The sequence below is a fragment of the Vipera berus genome (assembly GCF_964194415.1).
Source record: "Vipera berus genome assembly, chromosome: 2".
In the NCBI taxonomy this organism is placed as follows: domain Eukaryota; kingdom Metazoa; phylum Chordata; class Lepidosauria; order Squamata; family Viperidae; genus Vipera; species Vipera berus.
The window spans coordinates 204,582,606-204,602,719 of NC_138203.1; the positions used below are offsets into that span (position 1 = coordinate 204,582,606).

The 20,114-nt window shown below is 40.2% G+C and overlaps 1 protein-coding gene across 3 annotated transcripts in view; it reads left to right on the forward strand.

Annotated features, from left to right (window-relative positions):
• MYOT (myotilin) overlaps positions 1-20,114 on the forward strand; it is a 63,244-nt gene that overhangs the window by 34,020 nt on the left and 9,110 nt on the right. Inside the window, exons 1-6 of one of the 3 annotated variants that reach the window (XM_081316766.1) lie at positions 2,111-2,301; positions 4,637-5,232; positions 7,800-7,956; positions 11,351-11,452; positions 14,219-14,265; positions 14,752-14,884. In XM_081316766.1, coding sequence (XP_081172892.1) covers positions 4,802-5,232; positions 7,800-7,956; positions 11,351-11,452; positions 14,219-14,265; positions 14,752-14,884 — 870 coding nt within the window. In that variant the 5' untranslated portion in view covers positions 2,111-2,301; positions 4,637-4,801. Of the gene's footprint in view, positions 1-2,110; positions 2,302-4,636; positions 5,233-7,799; positions 7,957-11,350; positions 11,453-14,218; positions 14,266-14,751; positions 14,885-20,114 lie in introns of those variants that run through there. The other 2 variants (XM_081316767.1, XM_081316765.1) reach the window with 2 other exon arrangements.

The following is a 20,114-nucleotide window of genomic DNA, read 5'->3' on the forward strand; positions in this document are numbered from 1 at the left end:
AGGTAGTCAATTTATGACTACAATTGGCCCAAAATTTCTATTGCTAAGCAAGACAGTTAAGTGAGTTTTGCCCAATTTTAGGACCTATTTTGCCACAGTTGTTAAGTGAATCACTGAAGTTATTAAGCAAATTTGGCTTCCCCCATTGACTTTGCTTGTCAGAAGCTGGCTAGGGAGGTTACAAATGGTGACCACAGGATAATACAACTGCCATAAATACATGCCAGTTTCCAAATGCCTAAATTTTGATCATATGACTATGGGGATGCTATAATGCAGAGGTCTCCAACCTTTTGGGCATCAGGGACTGGTTCTGTGCAGAAAGGCTTTTCCATGGACCAGAGTATGCATGGTTTTGTGTGCTGCCTGCATCCCACAAATGGGGTTTTGCTTGTTTGTGTGGCCCGGTTGCTGGCATGCTGCGGACCCAAGGTTGGGGATCCCTGCTATAATGATCTATAATGTGAAAAATGGTCATAAGTCACTTTTTTCAGTACCATTGTAACTTTGGTTACTAAATGAATGGCTTTAAGTCAAGGATACCTGTACTGTATCATATACTGTTGGAAAAATGGAAACTGTATTGAGGAATTTTAAAGGCAAAGCTTATGACTTATAGAACAGATGACACAAAAGTCTTGTACTTCAACACAGCTCTCTCTTTGAAAGTTGGACCTAAGGATGAATATATCCTTCCCCAAGCTGGGTTGGATGAGAGCTCTAGACCAGGAGTAGGCAAACTTGGCTCTTTTATGACTCGTGGACTTCAACTCCCAGAATTCCTGAGCCGGCTTGGCTCAGCTTGGAAACCAATCCCTTTCCCCTCAGCATGGCTGGCTCAGGAATTCTGGGAGTTGAAGTCCACGAGTCATAAAGGAGCCAAGGTTGCCTACTCCTGCTCTAGACAGAAGATGGGAAGTACAGTATTACATATCTGAAGTAAAATAAGTTGTAGACCTAAGTCACTATTGGCCTGTACACTGTGCAGCGTATCCTGGACTAGACGACTGAAAGAATCGATCTTTATTTTGAGCATGTAAGTACGTTTGTGTGGATTAAGAGTACTGGGCGCTATATTTTTTTCCTCCTCGGCTGTGATGTGTTGGTAGCTACTTCTTGAGTCCACCAGCTCGCTGTGCTCTTTTCAAGAGAGGAAAAAACGGAGGGCACTTGAACAAAAGGGGCGCCAGCAGGCTAATTGGGAAAAAGAAAGAAAGAAATCTGATCGGGCGCTATAGAAGCGCTGCTTGCGTTTGCTTCAGAATCAAAGTCCCCTTGAGCTAGAATGCGGTTTCTTTTACGTGACCCTGAAATCACTTCCAACTTTCCGAGATACGCGAGTCCAATTTTTTTTACCGCTTACTGCATACCTCTAGTCTAGACTCTTTATTTCTTTCCTTCCTTCGCGCGTTCCCGAGCAAGTGCAATAAGCTCGGTTCCTCCCCACCTGTGTCCTAACCACAAAGCCGCTTCGCGTGCACTTTCCCCTACGCAGAGTTAACTCCTTACTACGGCATCTGTAGTACGGAGGCCTTCAGAGCAATCTCTTTTTTTTTTAAGTGGCGGCTGGCAAACTTCTGGATCAAACTCGTTATCTCGAATGAAGTCAGCGGCAGGCGTTTTTCGCCAGTGGAGGGCAGGGAAATGCCCTCGACTGTTGCTGCCGGTATCGGACTTCAGAGCAAGTATCGCCGGGGCGACAACACTTCTATATGTGTTGGAATATTAGCTTTTAAGGGATCCCACGCCCAGGCAGCCAACGCGTTGCCCTTGCCCGAAAATGACTTGTTTACAGCATATGAATAGTTAGATCCGGACAATCCCAATTCCGTTTTTCCTCCCGCCACGCTGCTTCTGCAGGCGCCCGATTAACAACCTCTTTTTCGCCTAAAGAGCCAACCGCACCGAACTTCAGGTGAACAAGCTCGGTTACCGAGTTGTCCGTCTCATTTAGCTGCGCGTTCCTGAATTATACGCGAGCGTAAGGAATACTCTGCACTCCTTCCAGCAGCCCCAAGCGCGTCTCTTTCTCGCGGGCGCTAGTTTGGATGGCCGGGGGGGGGGGGAGCCGGGCGGGGTGGAGAAGGGAGGGAGGGGGGCGCGAAATGCTCTTATTTTGACAACTCAGCCGGGTGGCTGGACGGGCGAATACCTCCGGTGTCATTCCCTGGCAATTGTCCGCGCTCATATTAAAACTTAAGTAGAGAGGTACTATGATTCTAGTCTGTGTTAGTGGATGGCTGGTTTCCCTTCACGACACCGTTTCGTAGGCCCGCAGGTGATCCCTTCCTTTGCTTACAGGTAAGTCTCTCTTTGTTCCCACCCACCCCCACCCCACCCCCCACCCCCGCCGCCGCCGCCCTGTTCGGCTCGCATCGCTGTAATTCAGGGGGTCTTCAAACTTGGCCCTTTTATGACTTGTGGACTTCAGCTCCCAGAATTCCTCAGCCAGGCATGCCTGGCTGAGGAATTCTGGGAGCTGAAGTCCACAAGTCATAAAAGGGCCAAGTTTGAAGACCCCTGCAGTGTAATTCATCTTTTAGGCGCTGTACTTCCAAGGAAAGCCCAGCGCGCTACGGCGGGACTGATTCTTTAAAAAGAGCGCAGGTGGTGGGTTGCTTTGCGCGCGTGCGCGCGCTTACGGGCCGGGAGGGTTCGACTGAGGTGCCTCAGTTGTAGCCCAGCCGTTTGGGCGAACCTGACCCGCGTGAGGTGGTAGTTTGAAGGCTCACGCGGGGCATTTGGCTCAAAGGGGGGAGTGCGGTCGGGCCAAAGTGGCCGAGCCCTCCCCCCCCCCCAAGATTGACTTCTAAGAACGACGTTAAGTCGTTGCGCCAGGTCGTGACCGAATCTTGCATTTCAGAATTAAGTTACACGAGAGGTTTCGTGGTCCAAATTTAGAAAGTCGGTGTCTCTTGTAAAGGACTTAGTAGATTCCCTTACTGGGTGGAAGGGAAGGGAGGTGTGTGTGTGTGTGTACTGCAGGGGTCTTCAAACTTGGCCCTTTTATGACTTTTATCAAGTACATTTATCGTGCGTGGTGTGGAAAAAGTCAAAATGAAGGGCTTCTTTAATCAGACGTTTTTTTAAAAAAAGCCGAATAATTTGATCTGTCTGAGGAATGCATGACCTCATGGAACCTAGTTTAGGCTCTTCCTAGGAGAGGAAGGCAGTATGCTGGAGGCATATATAGCAGCAGAACAGCTGATATGAAATTCTGTAGACGAAAAATAGATATTGCAGGGATTTTAAGTGGGAAGGGAAGGAACAGCTACTCTTATTTACTGCCATTTCTCCTCAAATTTACTTCTTCTGGAAGTTTCTTTGCCCCTTTTTTTTTTTTTAAAAAAAAGTACTGTAGTGTGCTCCATATAGCTACATTGAGAAATTTGGCACACAGCTGACAGTTTGAACTATTACTTTTTTTGTTCAAATTAACTATTTTTTAAAATAACTATGTAATTCATTTACAGTTTATAATTGCAACAACTCAACAATAACCCAACTAATGTGTGGGATTTGTGTATGGAAAAGTGTCTAGACATGCACATGTGTTAGCAATCATGATATATCACCATATTCAATGAACACAGTAACTAAAATTACTTCAGTTATAGCCAGATTTCTTGCTAACAATATCTGTAAATGTTCTATTTTTTAATCCTAATTGAAGTAAAATGCTGCTTGTCTAGACAAAAAAGTGAAAATAATATCCTACATGAACTTTATCTTTGTACTTTAATTATAAATCTGCCTCATACAGTTTTTCATTAGTTTCAGAAATATAAATGCTAACCAGAAAATTGAGATATAGTTTGGCAGAACTTTGGTACTAAGATCTAGTTAGAATTACATGTATACAGAACTATATTTTCCATTACAAGGAATTTGAGCATAGTCCAGAGGGGGGAAAGACATGATTGATCTTGGGGTTCATAACAGAGTTTGTTCACTTGGAACTCAAATTTTGTTTGATTGATAAAACCTTAGCAGTAGAAGCAAGGAACATGTCTTTGTCGTAATGTATTTTTATTTGAATACGTTGTTTTAAGTGAGATGAACTGATAGAATTCAATGTCTACTTGTGGTAATTTTTATTTACTGTAGGAAGGCTTTACAGTTTACACGGATTAAAAGGTCTTGTAGTAAAGTCTACCCTGAATCCTTAGATGAGTGAATTGTATCTTTAAATCATAACTAGAGTTAAAATTTGCAAAAATAGTGTATTGCTTTCCAGTGATTTCAGAGAAAGGGTTTAATGTATGTTTAATTGCCATGCAGTTCGCAGGAGGGGGTGGGGGGTTGCAATGAAAGAAATTATAAAAATAAATTGCATATTCTGCATATGAGGATGGTGTTTATTAAAATAACTTCTGTACATTCAAAACTTTTAAGCGACTGTGAGTATTCCTAGAACATTTCAGCATGTTTATAAGGAAAATGTTTAAATTATTATGGGGGGAAAAAGATAAAGCAGGCAAATTTCAAAGATGCTGTAGGTAAAAAACATCTTGTTCCTGAGAAAAATGGAACAAATGTTAGCATTTGTCCATTGGTTCCCTTCTAATTTGATTGTCTACATAATCTTGTTGCATGCCCATTTATTTCTATTCTTATTTGTATTGTTTTCCTAAAGGGATTATCTTCATCAAGACAGCTACTCTTTGCTGAGGCAGGGATTCTGTCCTCCTAGGATCCCTGCCAAGAAAGGCCACAAAATTTATCGTCTCATTCTTTCCAACCACCAACCCAAAGTCTATTTTCACCTTCTAAAACACAGGACAATTGTGAAAGCTTCCCCATGAGTGTCAGTAATCTCCCATCTGTGTCCTCTATGTACCAACCCAGCATGTTTAATTATGAGCGTCCAAAACACTTTATCCAGTCTCAAAATACATATCAAGGGAAGCCACAGCCTCCAGGATCAGAGACCTCTGCTGCACATCTGAGCAGACAAACCAAGCAGTCTTCCATTTTAATCCAGCCTTGTAATTCTAATGAGAAGAAATTTACTTCCTCTTCATCGCTGAGCTCGCCAATCTCACTCTCTTCGCCTTCATATAGTGCTTCATTTCCCGTAACACCCGCATCTGTACAGTCTCCTGCTAGCTCATCATCTGGGCAGAGAATTTCATCCATGCATAACCAGTCCCCTGCAGCATTCCTTTGTTCTGTGTTGCCCTCTCACTTTGATTATAATAATAGCCAAGGTCCGTCCTCAGTGGACTCAAAGTAAGTATGCTCTTTCCCTTGCCTTGAACTGTGTGTAGGTGCATTCATGAAAACCTGAATGCTGTGTTCCTGTTGTGAGTGAGCTATGCTGCATGTAAGTGTTGAATGCAGTGATGGGAATTAGAAGGGGAAACTCAGGAATGGAAACTATAAGCGCTGTTAATTGTGCAAGCTGTGTTTTGTTCCAGATGCCAACTTTTGCAAAATGCACGGAGGTTTCCCAAGTTTTATATAAGCAGTGATGGCTGAAAAATAAAAGTAAAGGCAGGATTCCATCCTGTTAAACAAGCCCTGAAAATGAAATCTAATTCTGGAAAATGATGCATTAGTCTAGTTGACATATTAAAAACTAAATCTATTAAGTATTTATCTCAGGATAAGATTAACAGATTGAGACAAATGTTCATTTTTTAAAATTTTATTTCAGTTCATTTAATTATTATTGATTTATCCTGTGTTTTTATCCTAGGTATAATACATAGCTTTAGCACAATTCCATCAAATAATTTAAGGATTCTTATTTGGGAGTAAACACTATTTACTGTGAAAGGTTTTACGTGTGTCACTAGATGTATTTGTGCAATGTACAAGACTAGTCATTTTAACTTAGTGTGTTGGGGGAAATCCAGCCCATGTATCATGTAAATCCAGAAAGCTGAGTTGAGCAAACTATGATTATGGTAACTATGAGTAGGCTTGTTGTGCAAATGCTGCCACTGTTTTGGGGGGTATGTTCATTAGTGTAGGTTTGATGAGTTGGTTTACAGTTGCTGCTGTCATCTTTAGCCATTCTGGCTAGGATGAACTGTGATCAACACATCTGACAAACAGTTTTCATTACTGCTTAATTATTCAGTTTTAGTCTTTTCCTTAGGGCATTTCCTACTTTAGTTCTGTTTGTCTAGGCACTAAGCAACTGATCTGGAACAGATGGCATAGTTGGGTACAATCCAGCCCTGAATGGAAAATACATCTCATATCAGTGAAGGCTAGATCCTACCTCTTCTACATTATATTTTTGCCACTGTATAATGAATCTTACCCTGAAAAAATGGAAAAAGAAAAGGTGTTTCTTTTTTTTTAGAATGTTTTAAATGTTAAAAAAAGCTTTATTGAAAAAAGCTAGGTAAATATTGTATTGGTATACAGCTTTTTGACAGCTCTGATTTCTCATAGAGCACAAAACATTCAGGTGTTACCTACAGAAATCTTTATGCATACAAAGAAGTGGCATCCACATTCTGCATAAAAATCTGATGGCACTAAGGTTCAAGAGAATGAAGAATTTTTCCTAGTATTAATGGGATCAATAAAGTAAACTAGGGAATAGTGCCAGCTGTAATTTTGTTTAGCAAATTTGCATACAATGGTTATATATTTCTGAACTACCTACCATAATACATTCAAAACTAAATTCTATTATATGAAATATTAAACATGTCATTCTTTGCTTTCAACATCCTGTGACGCAAAAAAATTTTTTTTTAAATAAAATAGTTACATTTCAGTTAAAATTTTTAAAAATCATCTTGTGAGGCAAGAAACCGTAATTAATCTAGAAGGTGGAATCATGATTTTACCTGGAATTAAACCCCTGACAATAAGCAAGAGATAATTAACTTGATACAGGAATTGATAATAAGTAAACAAGACATCACAAGAGATTTAACATTACAAAATAGCAAACGATTATGGGATTGTATTATCAAGCTTCTGTTAATAGTAATTTGTTAACAATTTGCTTTTATGCAGCTATAGTGTATCATTAACAATTGCTAATGATACACTATAGGTGTTTAAAAGCAAATTAATTGCTAATAAAAATGAACTAAATTTGCTAGCTTCATCAAGGCTTAATATGAATATAGGTTATGTAATGCTTAATTTTTGTATATAAACTACAATATTGAATGAGTGATGAAGATTTGACAGCACAGTTTTTCCCTGACGCGCATGGTTTGAAAAGGTTAGAATCAAGTAGAAAGATTCTGCTTCTAGTAGTTGCTATATACTAAGGCATTCTGGGAGTAGTTCAAGCAAAATAGGCTTTGGAGGTAGTGATTCTCATAGCTGTCCTACTGTACTGATTTACTTTAGATTTCTTAACCCACACTCAGCAGAGCAGATTTTATAAAGAGGAAAGGAAATTCATTTGTTATTTGACAGCAAGCATTATAAACGAACATTTGTTTGATTTTTTTCCTTAAAGGATTGTTCTTGGTCCTCAAAAGCAGAAAAATGATTGAACATAAGTAATTCCAATGAAACACCACACTTTGTTTCTCATACCTTATAACCTCAACTGAAAGATCCCACAGAAAATTTTTAGTTGGTCAGTTAGGATTTTACAGCTTAATAATTATGGATGTTTCTCTTCTTTGAGGGCCAAATTTTTAATTTTATATGATATGTAGCATATAGCAGACTCTATACACATGGCACTGATGGGTTTCGCCTTACACATCAGCTACAATATAAACTTAAAATAGCATTATCTTCAATAGTATGTCTTTTATATTCAGCTCTATTTAATAATTACAAGATCACCCTTCTTTTCCTTTAATTAGCAGTTATTCAAAGCCTATGTACAGCCCGCAAACTGATAGCCTTAAACAAGTACCAAAGACTTCTGACAAAGAGATACAAGGAACGAAAGACGCCCTCATTCAAGATTTGGAAAGGAAACTGCGATGTAAAGATAACCTTCTGCATAACGGGAACCAAGTAAGATAATGTATAGAGAATACATATAAAAGGGAGGCTAGGAAATTACTACTTAAGCTGAATTACTCTGAATTTCTTTCCCTTGCTTCCATATACTAATTAAGCTAAAACCCAATTCTGAAATATATGCATTTACAAGGCATATGTATGTTGAAATGGCTACTTATACTGTTCACTGCCTAACAAGATGACCACTCAGGGTTAACTGAGCAGTATGTTAATATTGTCTATACTGAGTTCAGAATTGGGATTTCTGTCCTTCAGAGAGTGTTGAACTCTGGCAGTATTAGAACATAAGTTCTTATTCAGGCACCTTGGCATGAATTATTTCTTGGCTTACCAGTACTTACATCTTGATCAAATGCCACTTACGGATAATAGGTCTGGGATTTATATTTGGACCTCACCCAAGGGGAAAAACATTTCTGAGAAATCAGTTCCTACTTGTGATAAGAATGAATCCCTTCTGATCGGCCAGTTATGAAAAGAAATAGGGGGCAATTAATTACAAATAACTTAGGGGTAAAGCTGAAAAGCACCACCATGTATTGTATGTCCCCGTTTTCCCTTTATCATAACACAATAATCTAGATAGGTGTTCTGACATCATTACCCTGTTTTTCAGGGTAGAGAGGAAGTGGGAGAAAAGATATATAATGTGACAAGGACACCCAGAAAATTGAATTAGATTCTAGAGTGACAGAAAATGGCAGCAGCTCTGTGCTGTTTATATGTATAATTCATGTTACTCTTATCCATCTAAAGAGTGCTGTTGCACTCTGTCCATCTTTCATGTTTCATTATGAATGAAACTATAAGAGATTAGGTTCTCCTAGGTTCCCTTTCATGTGTTGTCAAGACTAAATCTAGGCCGAGTGAGTTTTATGTTTTTTTATATAAGTGTAGATATGGGAAGTTAATATAATGTTTTATTCATTCATTAGATAACCATTATCAGCTTAGGAGAGGCACTTTCCTAGATTCGGTCTAGTACTATATTAAGCAAATATTTAATTAACTATGGTTTATTTAATTACAATAGGCTGGGTTCACTCAACATACTAATCCTTAAACCACAAATAGTAGCTAGGATCATTTTACATACAGGCCGAAATTGAGCAAAGCATTTTAGTTGAATCTTGCCCCATCCAACCTGCTACAAGTCCCACTGTACAAAAATCCTTTCTTCACCCCCACCCAACCCCATTGCAGACCAAAGAAAAATAAAGAAAAACACTTGCAGTACCATTGCCCCATTCATAATGTTGGGTGCATCTGCTTGACCATATTGGAAAGAATGTAGTCGTTTGGATGGGGAGTGTCACTGAAAATCTATTAAACCCTTTGGATTTTTGAGATAAACCTGTTTGGGTAACTGAAGCATGGGAAGTGGGGTAAACCAAGCACTGTCACAAATCCAGTTTTATTGTATACCCAAATAGGTTGCAACTGGGCTGAATATAAAACTGGCTTAGCTGCTCAATATGGAAAACAGAAATCATATGAAATTACTCTTAGTACATAAAGTGGCAAGTGTATTTCTGTAACATGGTTTTAGCAACATGCAACCGCTTCTAAACAACTGAAAGACCACCATCCCCAACAACTCCAAAACCTGAATTAGTGTTTTTTTTTAATAAGGAAGTCAAAGGCAAGTGCATGAGATCATATCAGTTTGCTTGTGGAATGGGCTCCAAAACGGAGGGGTTTTTCTAAGTCTACAGTTTATTACTGTTTCCATGGGTGGAAGAATGAGAGGCAGTTATCAATAAGATATACAGTATGACCTTTTTCATAGAAAAAGTTGTATAATGCAATATCCTTAAAGTGTGGCAGTAGGTTCCACTGATTGAGCTGAGCATCTTGCATGTCACTGAGGTGTGAGATCCTGGCTTACAATAGAGGGTTGCAGTCTCTTTTCAGAGCAGAGAAATACATAATTTCTTTTGGTGATGTGGGTGGTATTGTGTTAAAAATGAGAAGTTGAGGCAAGGCAGAAATATTCAGCATTATTAATTATTACCTTCTGCACATTTAATAGTTTTGTTCTTGTCATGTTAACAATTACTATTTGTTACCTACTTTTAGAGGAACTCTGGCTGTCACAACTATTTGCTGTAGGGGAGGAGGGGCAAGAAAGGAAGAGTGCTCCTCTGCTTTTTATGCAAAACTGTTATTAAAATGTTTAAACCGAAAGATAAAAGCTAACATGAGCTAATAGAAAGGAAGAAGAAGTAAAACCAAAAGGTGCAATAAAAGGGAAAATGTTACAGAAAAATAGAAAAAAGTATAAAATAGTATCTCCAGTATTCTTCACAGCATAGCAGTTATAAGTACAAATATATTTTAACCTCTCTCTCCAAACTTACACTTTATTACTCTTCTTTTGATAATCTGTCCTGTCTAATAAAACCACAAGTTCATTCTTTTTTATTTTACACAAAAAGTCCGTCTCAGGCTTCTAATCAGCAATAAATGTAGATAATGTCCTTTCTCTAATCAAAGATTTATTGATTTATTCATTATCAGCAAAATCTGTCAACTTCACAACCATTCCTCTATAATGACTAGTGTTGAATCTTTCCATCTCTGTATATACACTAATCTTGTTGCTATGATCATACATTGAAATATCTTCCATGGCTTTTCTCTAACTGGCCTTTGCTCTTTTTGTATAGTCTGTACATGTGTCTTTTGCTGGAGCATAAGTATGTTGTGCCAATTATGGAAGAATAAAGGACTGGTACAAATTCCCTTTCCTTTAGATCAGCCTCTAGAAGAGTAACAGTTTACAGACAAAATTAAAATTTTATTGACCTCTCATTGTTTCCACGTGTTGTCATTCAGTCTAGAAACAATTTATTTATCAGCTAAATGTCCTTTTCCCCCAGGATTTTTCCTTTGGTTTAGATATGATAACCTTTATTGTCATTTTTTACTATGAGCACACTGGCCCATATTAAAAATGAAATTCTGTTGCCTGCTCTCAGAAGAAAGTATATATCTATCCATACACCTGCATATCACACATATACACATGCTATGAGTTATTTATAATAGCAATATGGCAGTAAAGGATCCTGTTGAATGGCTAAAAAAACACAAAGGTCTCACCTCAAATCACCCACAGTCCTATAAAAACATCTGTAGATAGTCTTCTTTTTCCTTTGGGTTGCTTTATGAAGATTTGGCTTCTACCCAGTTAGAGAATTCCTGTAGTAAAAGTATGCTGCTTTCACATCTGCAATTAATAATGATTAAAACAGTTTGTCCTGCACTTATCAAAGCAGATAATTCCCAGGTCATCTTGTAGTGAGCTCTGTTACATGGAATGGAAATTTAAGCATTCACTGATTTTTTTCTAATGTTCACGTTCACTTTTCCTTTTAATAAGCGTTTAAGCTACGAAGAAAGAATGGCTCGCAGGTTACTTGGGCCAGAGAATGCTGCATCTATGTTTGTACCACAGAATGAACAAAATGCACAGGACACACAAGTAAGTCTTAATTTTTTCCCTATTCACCCAAAAACTGAACTGAAATCCAAACTGTTCCCCATAATCATACAAATGTAGCAGAAGTTTTCCTGAATGCAATACAGGTTGTCCTCAACTTACAACCACAATGGAGCCCAAAATTTCCATTGCCAAGGAAGACATTTCTTAATTGAATTGTGCCCCATTTTACAATCTTTTTTTTGCCACAGCTGTTAAGTGAATCACTGCAGTTGTTAAGAGAATCCTGTGGTGGTTTCCCCATTGATTTTGCTTGTCAGAAGCCAGCTCAGAAGATTACAGATGGTGATCACATGACCCCAGGACAGTTCAGTTGTCATAAACACATGCCAGTTGCCAAGCACCCAAATTTTGATGACGTGATTGTGGGGATGCTGCAATGTTTGTGTGAAAAACGGTCATAAGTAGCTTCTTTCAGTGCCATTATAACTTAGAACAGTCACTAAACAAAAGTTTATAAGTCAAGAACTACCTGTATTTGAAACAAAGCAAGTTACCAAATGTTGAATGGAAAGATAGTGGCTCATTTCAGAGAGTATGCCACATCATGGTTTGTTGAACAAGTCATGGTAGCCAAGTTCACCCATAATACAATTTACACTGTTCACAAGCCACAATGCCTAAGTTCATATATTGTGCTAAAATAAAATAAAACTCAGGCAAAACATGGATGAGGTGGGATTTGTCTCCAGGTTGTCTGAGGGATAGAATGATAGGAGGAGGAAGCTATTGTCTCTACTCATCCTGAACTGTTCTGTTACAGCTTATTGTTACTTAATGCACAAAACTTTCCACACATATATTGTTCCATGTGTGGAACTGCTTTTTACTGTGGTTTGTGCCCAAAACATACAAAAACGTGAAATGTGTTTTGCTTAGACCATGAACTCGAAATGTTTATTCCAGATACATGCTTTGTGCAGTTGGAAGAATGGGAGGGAAGTAGATGCTTTCAAGTGCAGCATATCCCCCTCCCTGTTCTCCCCCATCTCGGCACATGTGTGTCTCCACCTGCTCCTAGCTGCCACATGTCCGTCACCCTTAAATTCAAGGGCAGGCAGGCAGGTTGGAAATACTGTAATTGAATTTGGGATCAGCAAAAGCTATTGGGAGGGAGGAGGGAAAAAAGACAGAAGGTCAAATGGCCTACATGCAGGCCATGCGGAAGAAGAGGGGGGAAGAGGCGTATTATAGCTTTGCCCTTTTTGCCCTCTTTGATGCTTGATTCCTAGCCATTTCATTACCAGGAAAATCCCTGCAATTTTCTTGGCAAGATTTTGGAAGTGGATAAAGCTGAGTGACTGGCCAGTACCCTTTCAGAGTTGAGAGGCAAAAGTGGGGTAAATAGGGGAAGAATAGAGCAAAAAGGCATGGAGTCATAAAGTCGGGCCCAGGAAGCTTAAGGCTGAGGTTGGGAGCAACCAAGCAGTCACAGGGACTAAGCGTGTCCTATATAAATGAGAACGATAAAATCATACAAATAGATGGAAAAGCTGACGGAGGCCATGCATTTGCCCCATGAAACTAGAGTGAGGGTGGTTAGCTTTCAGATACATAGTATTTGTCACATTAATTTACATAGCAAACTTGAAGACGATGTAGTAAGGAAAAAAATGATCAGCAAAGCAAGGACAACAAAATATTGTGTTAAAAAAGGTATTCCTTTACCTAACTGTTGCTTCTGGGGTTTATTCAGCCTCTGGATTATTTCATACTGACTACTTAAAAAGTCAGTGGTGATTATATATTTATTTATAAAGTTGATAGTATCTCATCAGACCATAGCCAATTGAAGGGCAAACATAAGCTACAATTCATACGAAAGGCTTGATGAAGTTAGTCTGACGTATTAATGCGCTGCAAAAATCAGCATTCCAAAATATAGTCAGCAGATGTTTAAAATTTGCCACAGAGCTCATATCCTACTATGATGGATGTGCACATTCCTAGAACTGTTTGAATTGCACTACCTACATCTAGCTGTTCTTGTCATCACTAAAATGGCAAGCATATTATTGTACCTAAGTTATACTTTGAATTTCTTCAAAATTTGTTTCAGAAACAAAATATTAAAATAATATCATGGTGAAGATATTATTTTAAGCTAAAAAAAGTTTTTTTAAAGGTTACATAGCCATTTCATGTTGTGTAATATTTTGTCAAAGCTCAGGTGATCTAACAAGGAAAATATTTTCCAATTTAGGATGTGTTAATTGCTATTGGAACCCTTTTGTGAGCATGTACAACTCTGTGCTCTTGCCAATATTCTATTAAAATGACTCGACTGCTATTCCTGCACTCCTGAAGGACAGTATGTCCCTAGGTCTTATTTTAGTGACTCAATAGCCTCTCTTTTCTAACAAAGACTATATGTTTCTCAAAATACTGTGCATTATGACAAAAAACTTTTACCATTCTATAGGCACATGTGTTTCTCCTGAGAAGGACAAGGGGTGTCTTAAGAGTGGCTGGTGGAGGCCCACAAATACCACATGAGCACTCTGAAACCCTCCCAATTGTTATTCACAAGAATAACAATTGAGGTTCTTACTGTGTTAAAATAAAATAAAATGAAGTGCTGGTACCAAAGTACCGTATGTAATTCTATATGCTATAAAAAAAGTGCCTGTGATTACATTATTAGTTACCTGGCAAGTTTAAGTAACTGAAGATCTGCAGTTTATGACCTTTTTACAGAATTCTGTAACTATAATGTAATGATCACTCACCTCTTTTTGTTGTCAACAGCAAAACTTGGAAAGTGTACGGCTGCAAGTTCCTCCTCAGCACGTAAGGTACTGGCTGTGGCTATGTTTTATGATGCCACATTTTATCCAAGCAGGAAAATATTTTGTGTGAAACGCTAGTTCTGCTATACTAGGCTGAACAGTGAATGAATTACAAAAAAAGCTGAATGTACTAAAATGGTTTGGCCACTGTTGGATTATGAGATTTAAGATACAGGATAAAAGTTGTGATTCAGATCATTTGGACATTTAGAAGATGACAAATTCTGAGAATAAATTATAGTTGGTTTGACTTATGGGAAATATTAGGGCACTGTAATACCATAAGCCTAGGAGCTTTCATCTGTGAAATAGGCACAAATCCCGGTAGTTTTCTTAGGGAAGGGGCAAACCCAGAAATATAGTTTCATCTTGAAAAGATGATAATTTAGCTGTTACGCAGTGGAGCTAACCTTGCAGGCTGGGTGGCTTAAGGTATTGAGAAAGGAAACTTATTGAGAAATCATTTTATTGCCTGTTTCATTTGGAATATAGGAATAGGCCATCTTCAAGAGGAGAAAGAAATGATCAGGGCTCAATTCAGGAGAAATTTTTTCCACCACGTTTCGTGCAAGTGCCTGAGGATGTAACAGTTGAAGAAGGAAGATTCTGTAGGCTTGATTTTAAGGTAATAAATGCATTCTTTCCAGTTTTTTTGAGACACAATTAATACTAGAATTTTTAAAATAATTTTTTGCTATTTTAAAATTTTGGGAATCCAGGACTCTCTTTCAAGCAGGATTAAAATAGATGGGTCTTAAAAGGTCACATTTGGAACGTGAAGATCCTGTATTTTTCCCAGGCATCTGATACTAAGAAAGCAGATTAAGCATCTCTCCATTCTCCCTGAAACTGCATAATCTCTCTTTAAAGCCGTCTAAAACTATTGACCCTCAGATATTCTGGTACCAGATTCCATAGGTTAATTATAGAATTTTAGTAAGAGCGATTTAGGATAAGGGCCAAAAGCCTTCTTGAGCAGATTAATCATCCATTGTCACAAGCATTCTTTTTTTAATATTGTAGCTATATGACGCTTGAATCAGAATCTTCTGTTGTGAATAGGGTTTAGTTGTAATATTGTGGACAGTTGGCAGTGAGGTTCACAGCAACAATCACTGGCTTCATAATGGTGGTTGTGACTGGATGAGTAGAGTTTTACCCTTTTTACATGCATGCAGTGTATGAAACAGGTTAAAAAAATGTTTTTACCAGTGACCAAAAGGATTGCACCCACCATTTTGAAGTTGGTGACTTTCATTGCAGATGGCCCTTAGATTTGAGTAGTAGTCTACCAATATTCCTTTATTTTACTATATAGCCTTATTTGCTGGTGGATAAGAAATTTGAAAGGATCTCTAATCTACAGGCATTGTAGTGGTGATTATAACAGGGCAATTCGTGTGACAGATGTATTCTGGCCTAGTCTTGTATGCTTAACACATTGCTCTTTTTGTCCTAATTTTAGGCCGTACAGTGAATTTCATATAGGTAGCACTATATTTACATTTCGATATATCACACAGTAGACCAGTTCTTTTTATGTAAAAAAAAGAAACCATTCTGTGTTTTTCTGCTGCTTTGTCCATTTTTTATTTAAGCACTAGAAGCTCAAATTGGCAAACTTTAAATTTTAAAGAATTTCAGTTACTTTGCCTAATTTCAGCCATTTGGACTAAAACCACAAAAGTCAGCTTATCCACTTAATTGTGTACCTCCTTTTTTGTAGTCATACACTGTCTATGTGTTAAAGCTGCTTCATGTATTACCATATTAATGCAACTGCAAAATAGGTGTTTATAACGCACAATTTTGGTGTATGTGTGTTGAGGCACCATGATCTCCTATTTCCAAAGCATTTTAGTCTGCCATATATGCATGTCAGAAGCTTCCAATAGTGTAGAATTTATTTGTTTATTGGGGAGGGGGTCTGCTACCAAGCCTATAGCAAACTTGTTTTATAAAAAAAGTCCAAATCTCTATGATATAAACCATATAAACAAAGTGATGGTTTGACTAACAGTTCTACCTCTCTTCTTGCTGGCTCAGTCTTTTTTCTACTGGGTATCCTACATGTATTGGACTTCCATCATGATGAGAGTTAAATCTGGAAGACACTAGCTGCACTGGTGGGACCTGGCATATATGGGGGCAGATAATCATGTATGAATTGCCAGAAATGTAGGTTTATTTTTTTCTCAAGTCAGAAACAAATAGTTCAGTTACTGTATGGACAAATGAACATAAAACTTTTGGTGTTTTTTTTTTGGTGAACTAGCCAAAAATGTGGCCATAGAATAGGCTGTGATGTCATCTCCTCAGCTGATCATGTTATGTATGTAAATAGTTAGCAATAGGCCTTGGAAGAGATTGCAAACATAGTGCAGCTTTGCAAGGTTTAAAGCGGGAAAATAAGGTGCAATCATTGGACGCCACAACCAAGGAGCGGGAAAAGAGACTGTTTGTATTGGTTACAGTTCAAACGCTTTCCCTATAAAAGGGTTGCAACATTTGACAGTTGGAGTTGACTTTGTGTATTCAATAAACTCATTCCTTGTTAAACCACTCTGAGTCCTCGTCTATCAGAACTAAACAACTGGCGACGAAGGTGGGATAGACAGAAGACCAGAGAATCGGCAGAATTGTCGCGCAAAGGCGGCGGAATTCGAATACGTGTCAAGTCAACCGAGCGGCCGCGGCAGAATAAAAAAATTCTCCGAATGGCGCAGATTGGGTCATTGAAGGAATTTGACCCTAACTTCCCCGAGGATTGGGAAGAATACATCGGGCAGGTCGAAGGATTCCTGTTAGTGAACGGAATCACCGACGACCGGAAAAAAGCGGCGGCACTCTTGACAATCTGCGGCACACCGGTCTACAGAGTTGCTGTCGGGCTGTGCCAGCCTCAACCAGTCTCCAGCGTGCCCTATGCCGACCTCCTCGCAAAATTAAAAGTTCACTTTACTCCCCGAAGGTCCGAACTCTTTTGGCGGCGCATCTTCGAGAAGAGGAATCAGAGACCGGGGGAGTCCATACAGAAATTCGTCGCTGCCGTCCGGGAAGCAGCAGTTCGTTGCAAATACGACAATTTAGAGATTAGAATTAGGGACAGAGTCGTGCTGGGTTTACGCGATGAACAATTACAGAATAGAATAATCGCCAAACCTACCGGCGATTTACAGGAAGTGTTAGACGAACTCCTCACGTATGAGTCAACCGGGTATCGCGACCCCCCCCGCAGTAGCATGGCGACAGCACCCGAAATTAACCAAGAGGGCTATGTGGACTGCGGGGAGGTGGATCAGCAGTGGGAGGAAGAGATCGCCGAAGTCTCCAGGCGATTCGGAAAGATGGCACCAAAACAACTCAGAAGCGAGGGGCCTGACCCAGGCCGCCGGCAACAAACCGCAACACCGCAAAGACCACCGACCGGGGCACAACGACCATGGCGGGACACCGCAACCAGACCACGCGACAACGAAACCCAGAACCGATGCGGCAGCTGCGGCGGCAACCATTCCCGCGCTTCCTGCCGATTTCGTACCGCCAAGTGCAGGGCTTGCGGCAAGACTGGCCACATCCAGGCCATCTGCAGAAGTCGCGGTCGGGACACCCGTCTGAACGAAGTCGATGTGTGGCCAGAGGGTAAGGTAACCCCTAATGCTAGTGGCAAGGAGACCCCTGAACCCCGGGTGGAAAGTCCAACTCTAAGGGAGGTGGCCCGCGTCAATCGGAGTCGGCGGGGAAGGGGGCACAATTTTCCGGACGGAAAATTAAAAATCACAGTCCTTCTGCAAGGGGTCCCTTGCAGAATGGAAATCGACTCAGGGGCTTCAGTGTCGATAATTTCCACTGAAACCCTTGAGAAAATTGAACAACTAAGTGGAAAAAGAATTCCACTTAAACCAACAACTATCCAATTAATGGACTTCCAAAAAAGTCCAATAATCGTAAAAGGGAAGACCAGCCTTAAAGTAAATTTTAAGGGGTTTAAGGGGGTCTTAGATTTGGTAGTTACGGAGGGGAATAGGACCAGCTTAATAGGGCTTAATTGGTTTCCAGCTCTAGGAATTTGGATAGGGGGAATAAATTCTGTGATTAGAAATAAGACCCTCGAATCCGTCTGCAAAGAATTTGCAGACGTATTCGATGGATCTCTAGGCAAGTACAAAGGGCCCCCCATTAACTTTAACCTAGACCCCTCAGTAAACCCGATCAGGCTAAAGGCCCGGAGAGTACCTTTTGCCTTAAAAGAAAAAATCGAGGCCGAGCTCGACCGGCTTGTAGGCCTCGGAGTTTTAGAACCTGTTGAGGGCGGTTTATGGGAGACGCCGATTGTCACACCCCTCAAACCCAATGGGGATGTGAGAATCTGCGCCGACTATAAAGCCACCCTCAACATTGGGATGAAAAAACATGCTTACCCGGTCCCGACGGTGAAGCAGGTCCTCGCCACGATCCAGGACGCCGCCATCTTCGCCAAGCTCGACTTGGCGCATGCGTACTTACAGTTAACTGTTTCCAAGGAGGCTGCAGAGGCACAAACAATTGTTACCCACAAGGGGGCGTTCCGAGTCCACAGGCTGCAATTTGGAATTGCAGCAGCTCCAGGCATCTTCCAAGAAGTGATGGAGAGGACCTTAAAGGGCATACCTGGAGTATGCCCTTACTTTGATGATGTCCTAATAGCTGGAAAAGATGAAGGAATGTTAGTAGAGCGGCTGGAACAGGTACTGGGCAGATTTAGAAAGGCTGGGTTAAAATTAAAAAAGGAAAAATGTAGCATAGGGGTTAAATCCACTGATTTTTTGGGGTTCAGGATTGACAAAAGTGGAGTCCATCCTACCCCTGAAAAAATCAAAGCAATAAAAGGGGCTCCTGAACCAAGGAACAAGGCAGAACTACAGGCCTTCCTAGGCTTGGTAAATTTTTATCACACTTTTGTGCCACATAAGGCTGCCATTGCAGAACCTCTGCACAGACTCCTAGATAAGAAGACCCCTTGGCAATGGCAGAACAAGCACAAAGAGAGTTTCCAAACTCTAAAAGACATCCTTTCCAGTAATTCAACTGTGACTCACTTTATTGAAAACAAACCAATCTTCCTGGCATGCGATGCTTCGCCTTATGGCGTAGGGGCGGTAATCAGCCACTTAGACAACCAAGGAATACAAAGACCCATTGCATACTACTCCCGCACACTAACCAAGGCAGAGCGGAACTATGCGCAAATAGACAGGGAGGCATTAGCTATTGTGGCAGGAGTTAAGAAGTTCCACGATTACCTGTATGGTAGGAACTTTACTATACTGACTGACCACAAACCCTTGCTGGGACTGTTTACCACAGATAAACAGACTCCTCAGATTATGTCACCCAGGATGCTGAGGTGGTCCATTTTCCTCTCAGCATACTCATTTTCCCTCCAATACAGGCCAGGTAAGGACATGGGTCATGCAGACGCTCTTAGCAGATTGCCCCTAAGCACAACAGAGGAGGACCCTGCCCCAGTGGGACAAATAATGTCCCTACAGGATATTCCTGATTTGCCATTAACGGCAAAAGACATTGCTGAGGCAACCAATAAGGACCTCATCTTAAGAAGAGTAATGGCTTGGGCCATGAGTGGTTGGCCCAACGCCAACCCGGACGTAAAATACAGTCCATTTTTCAGAAGGAAAGATGAACTATCAGTTCATATGGGGTGCTTACTCTGGGGAACTCGTGTAGTAATTCCGGAAATCCACAAATCAGCTATCCTAGTTGAATTGCATGAGGGACACCCTGGAATAGTAAGGATGAAGGCCCTGGCTAGGAGTCACTTGTGGTGGCCAGGATTGGACCACGACATTGAGGAA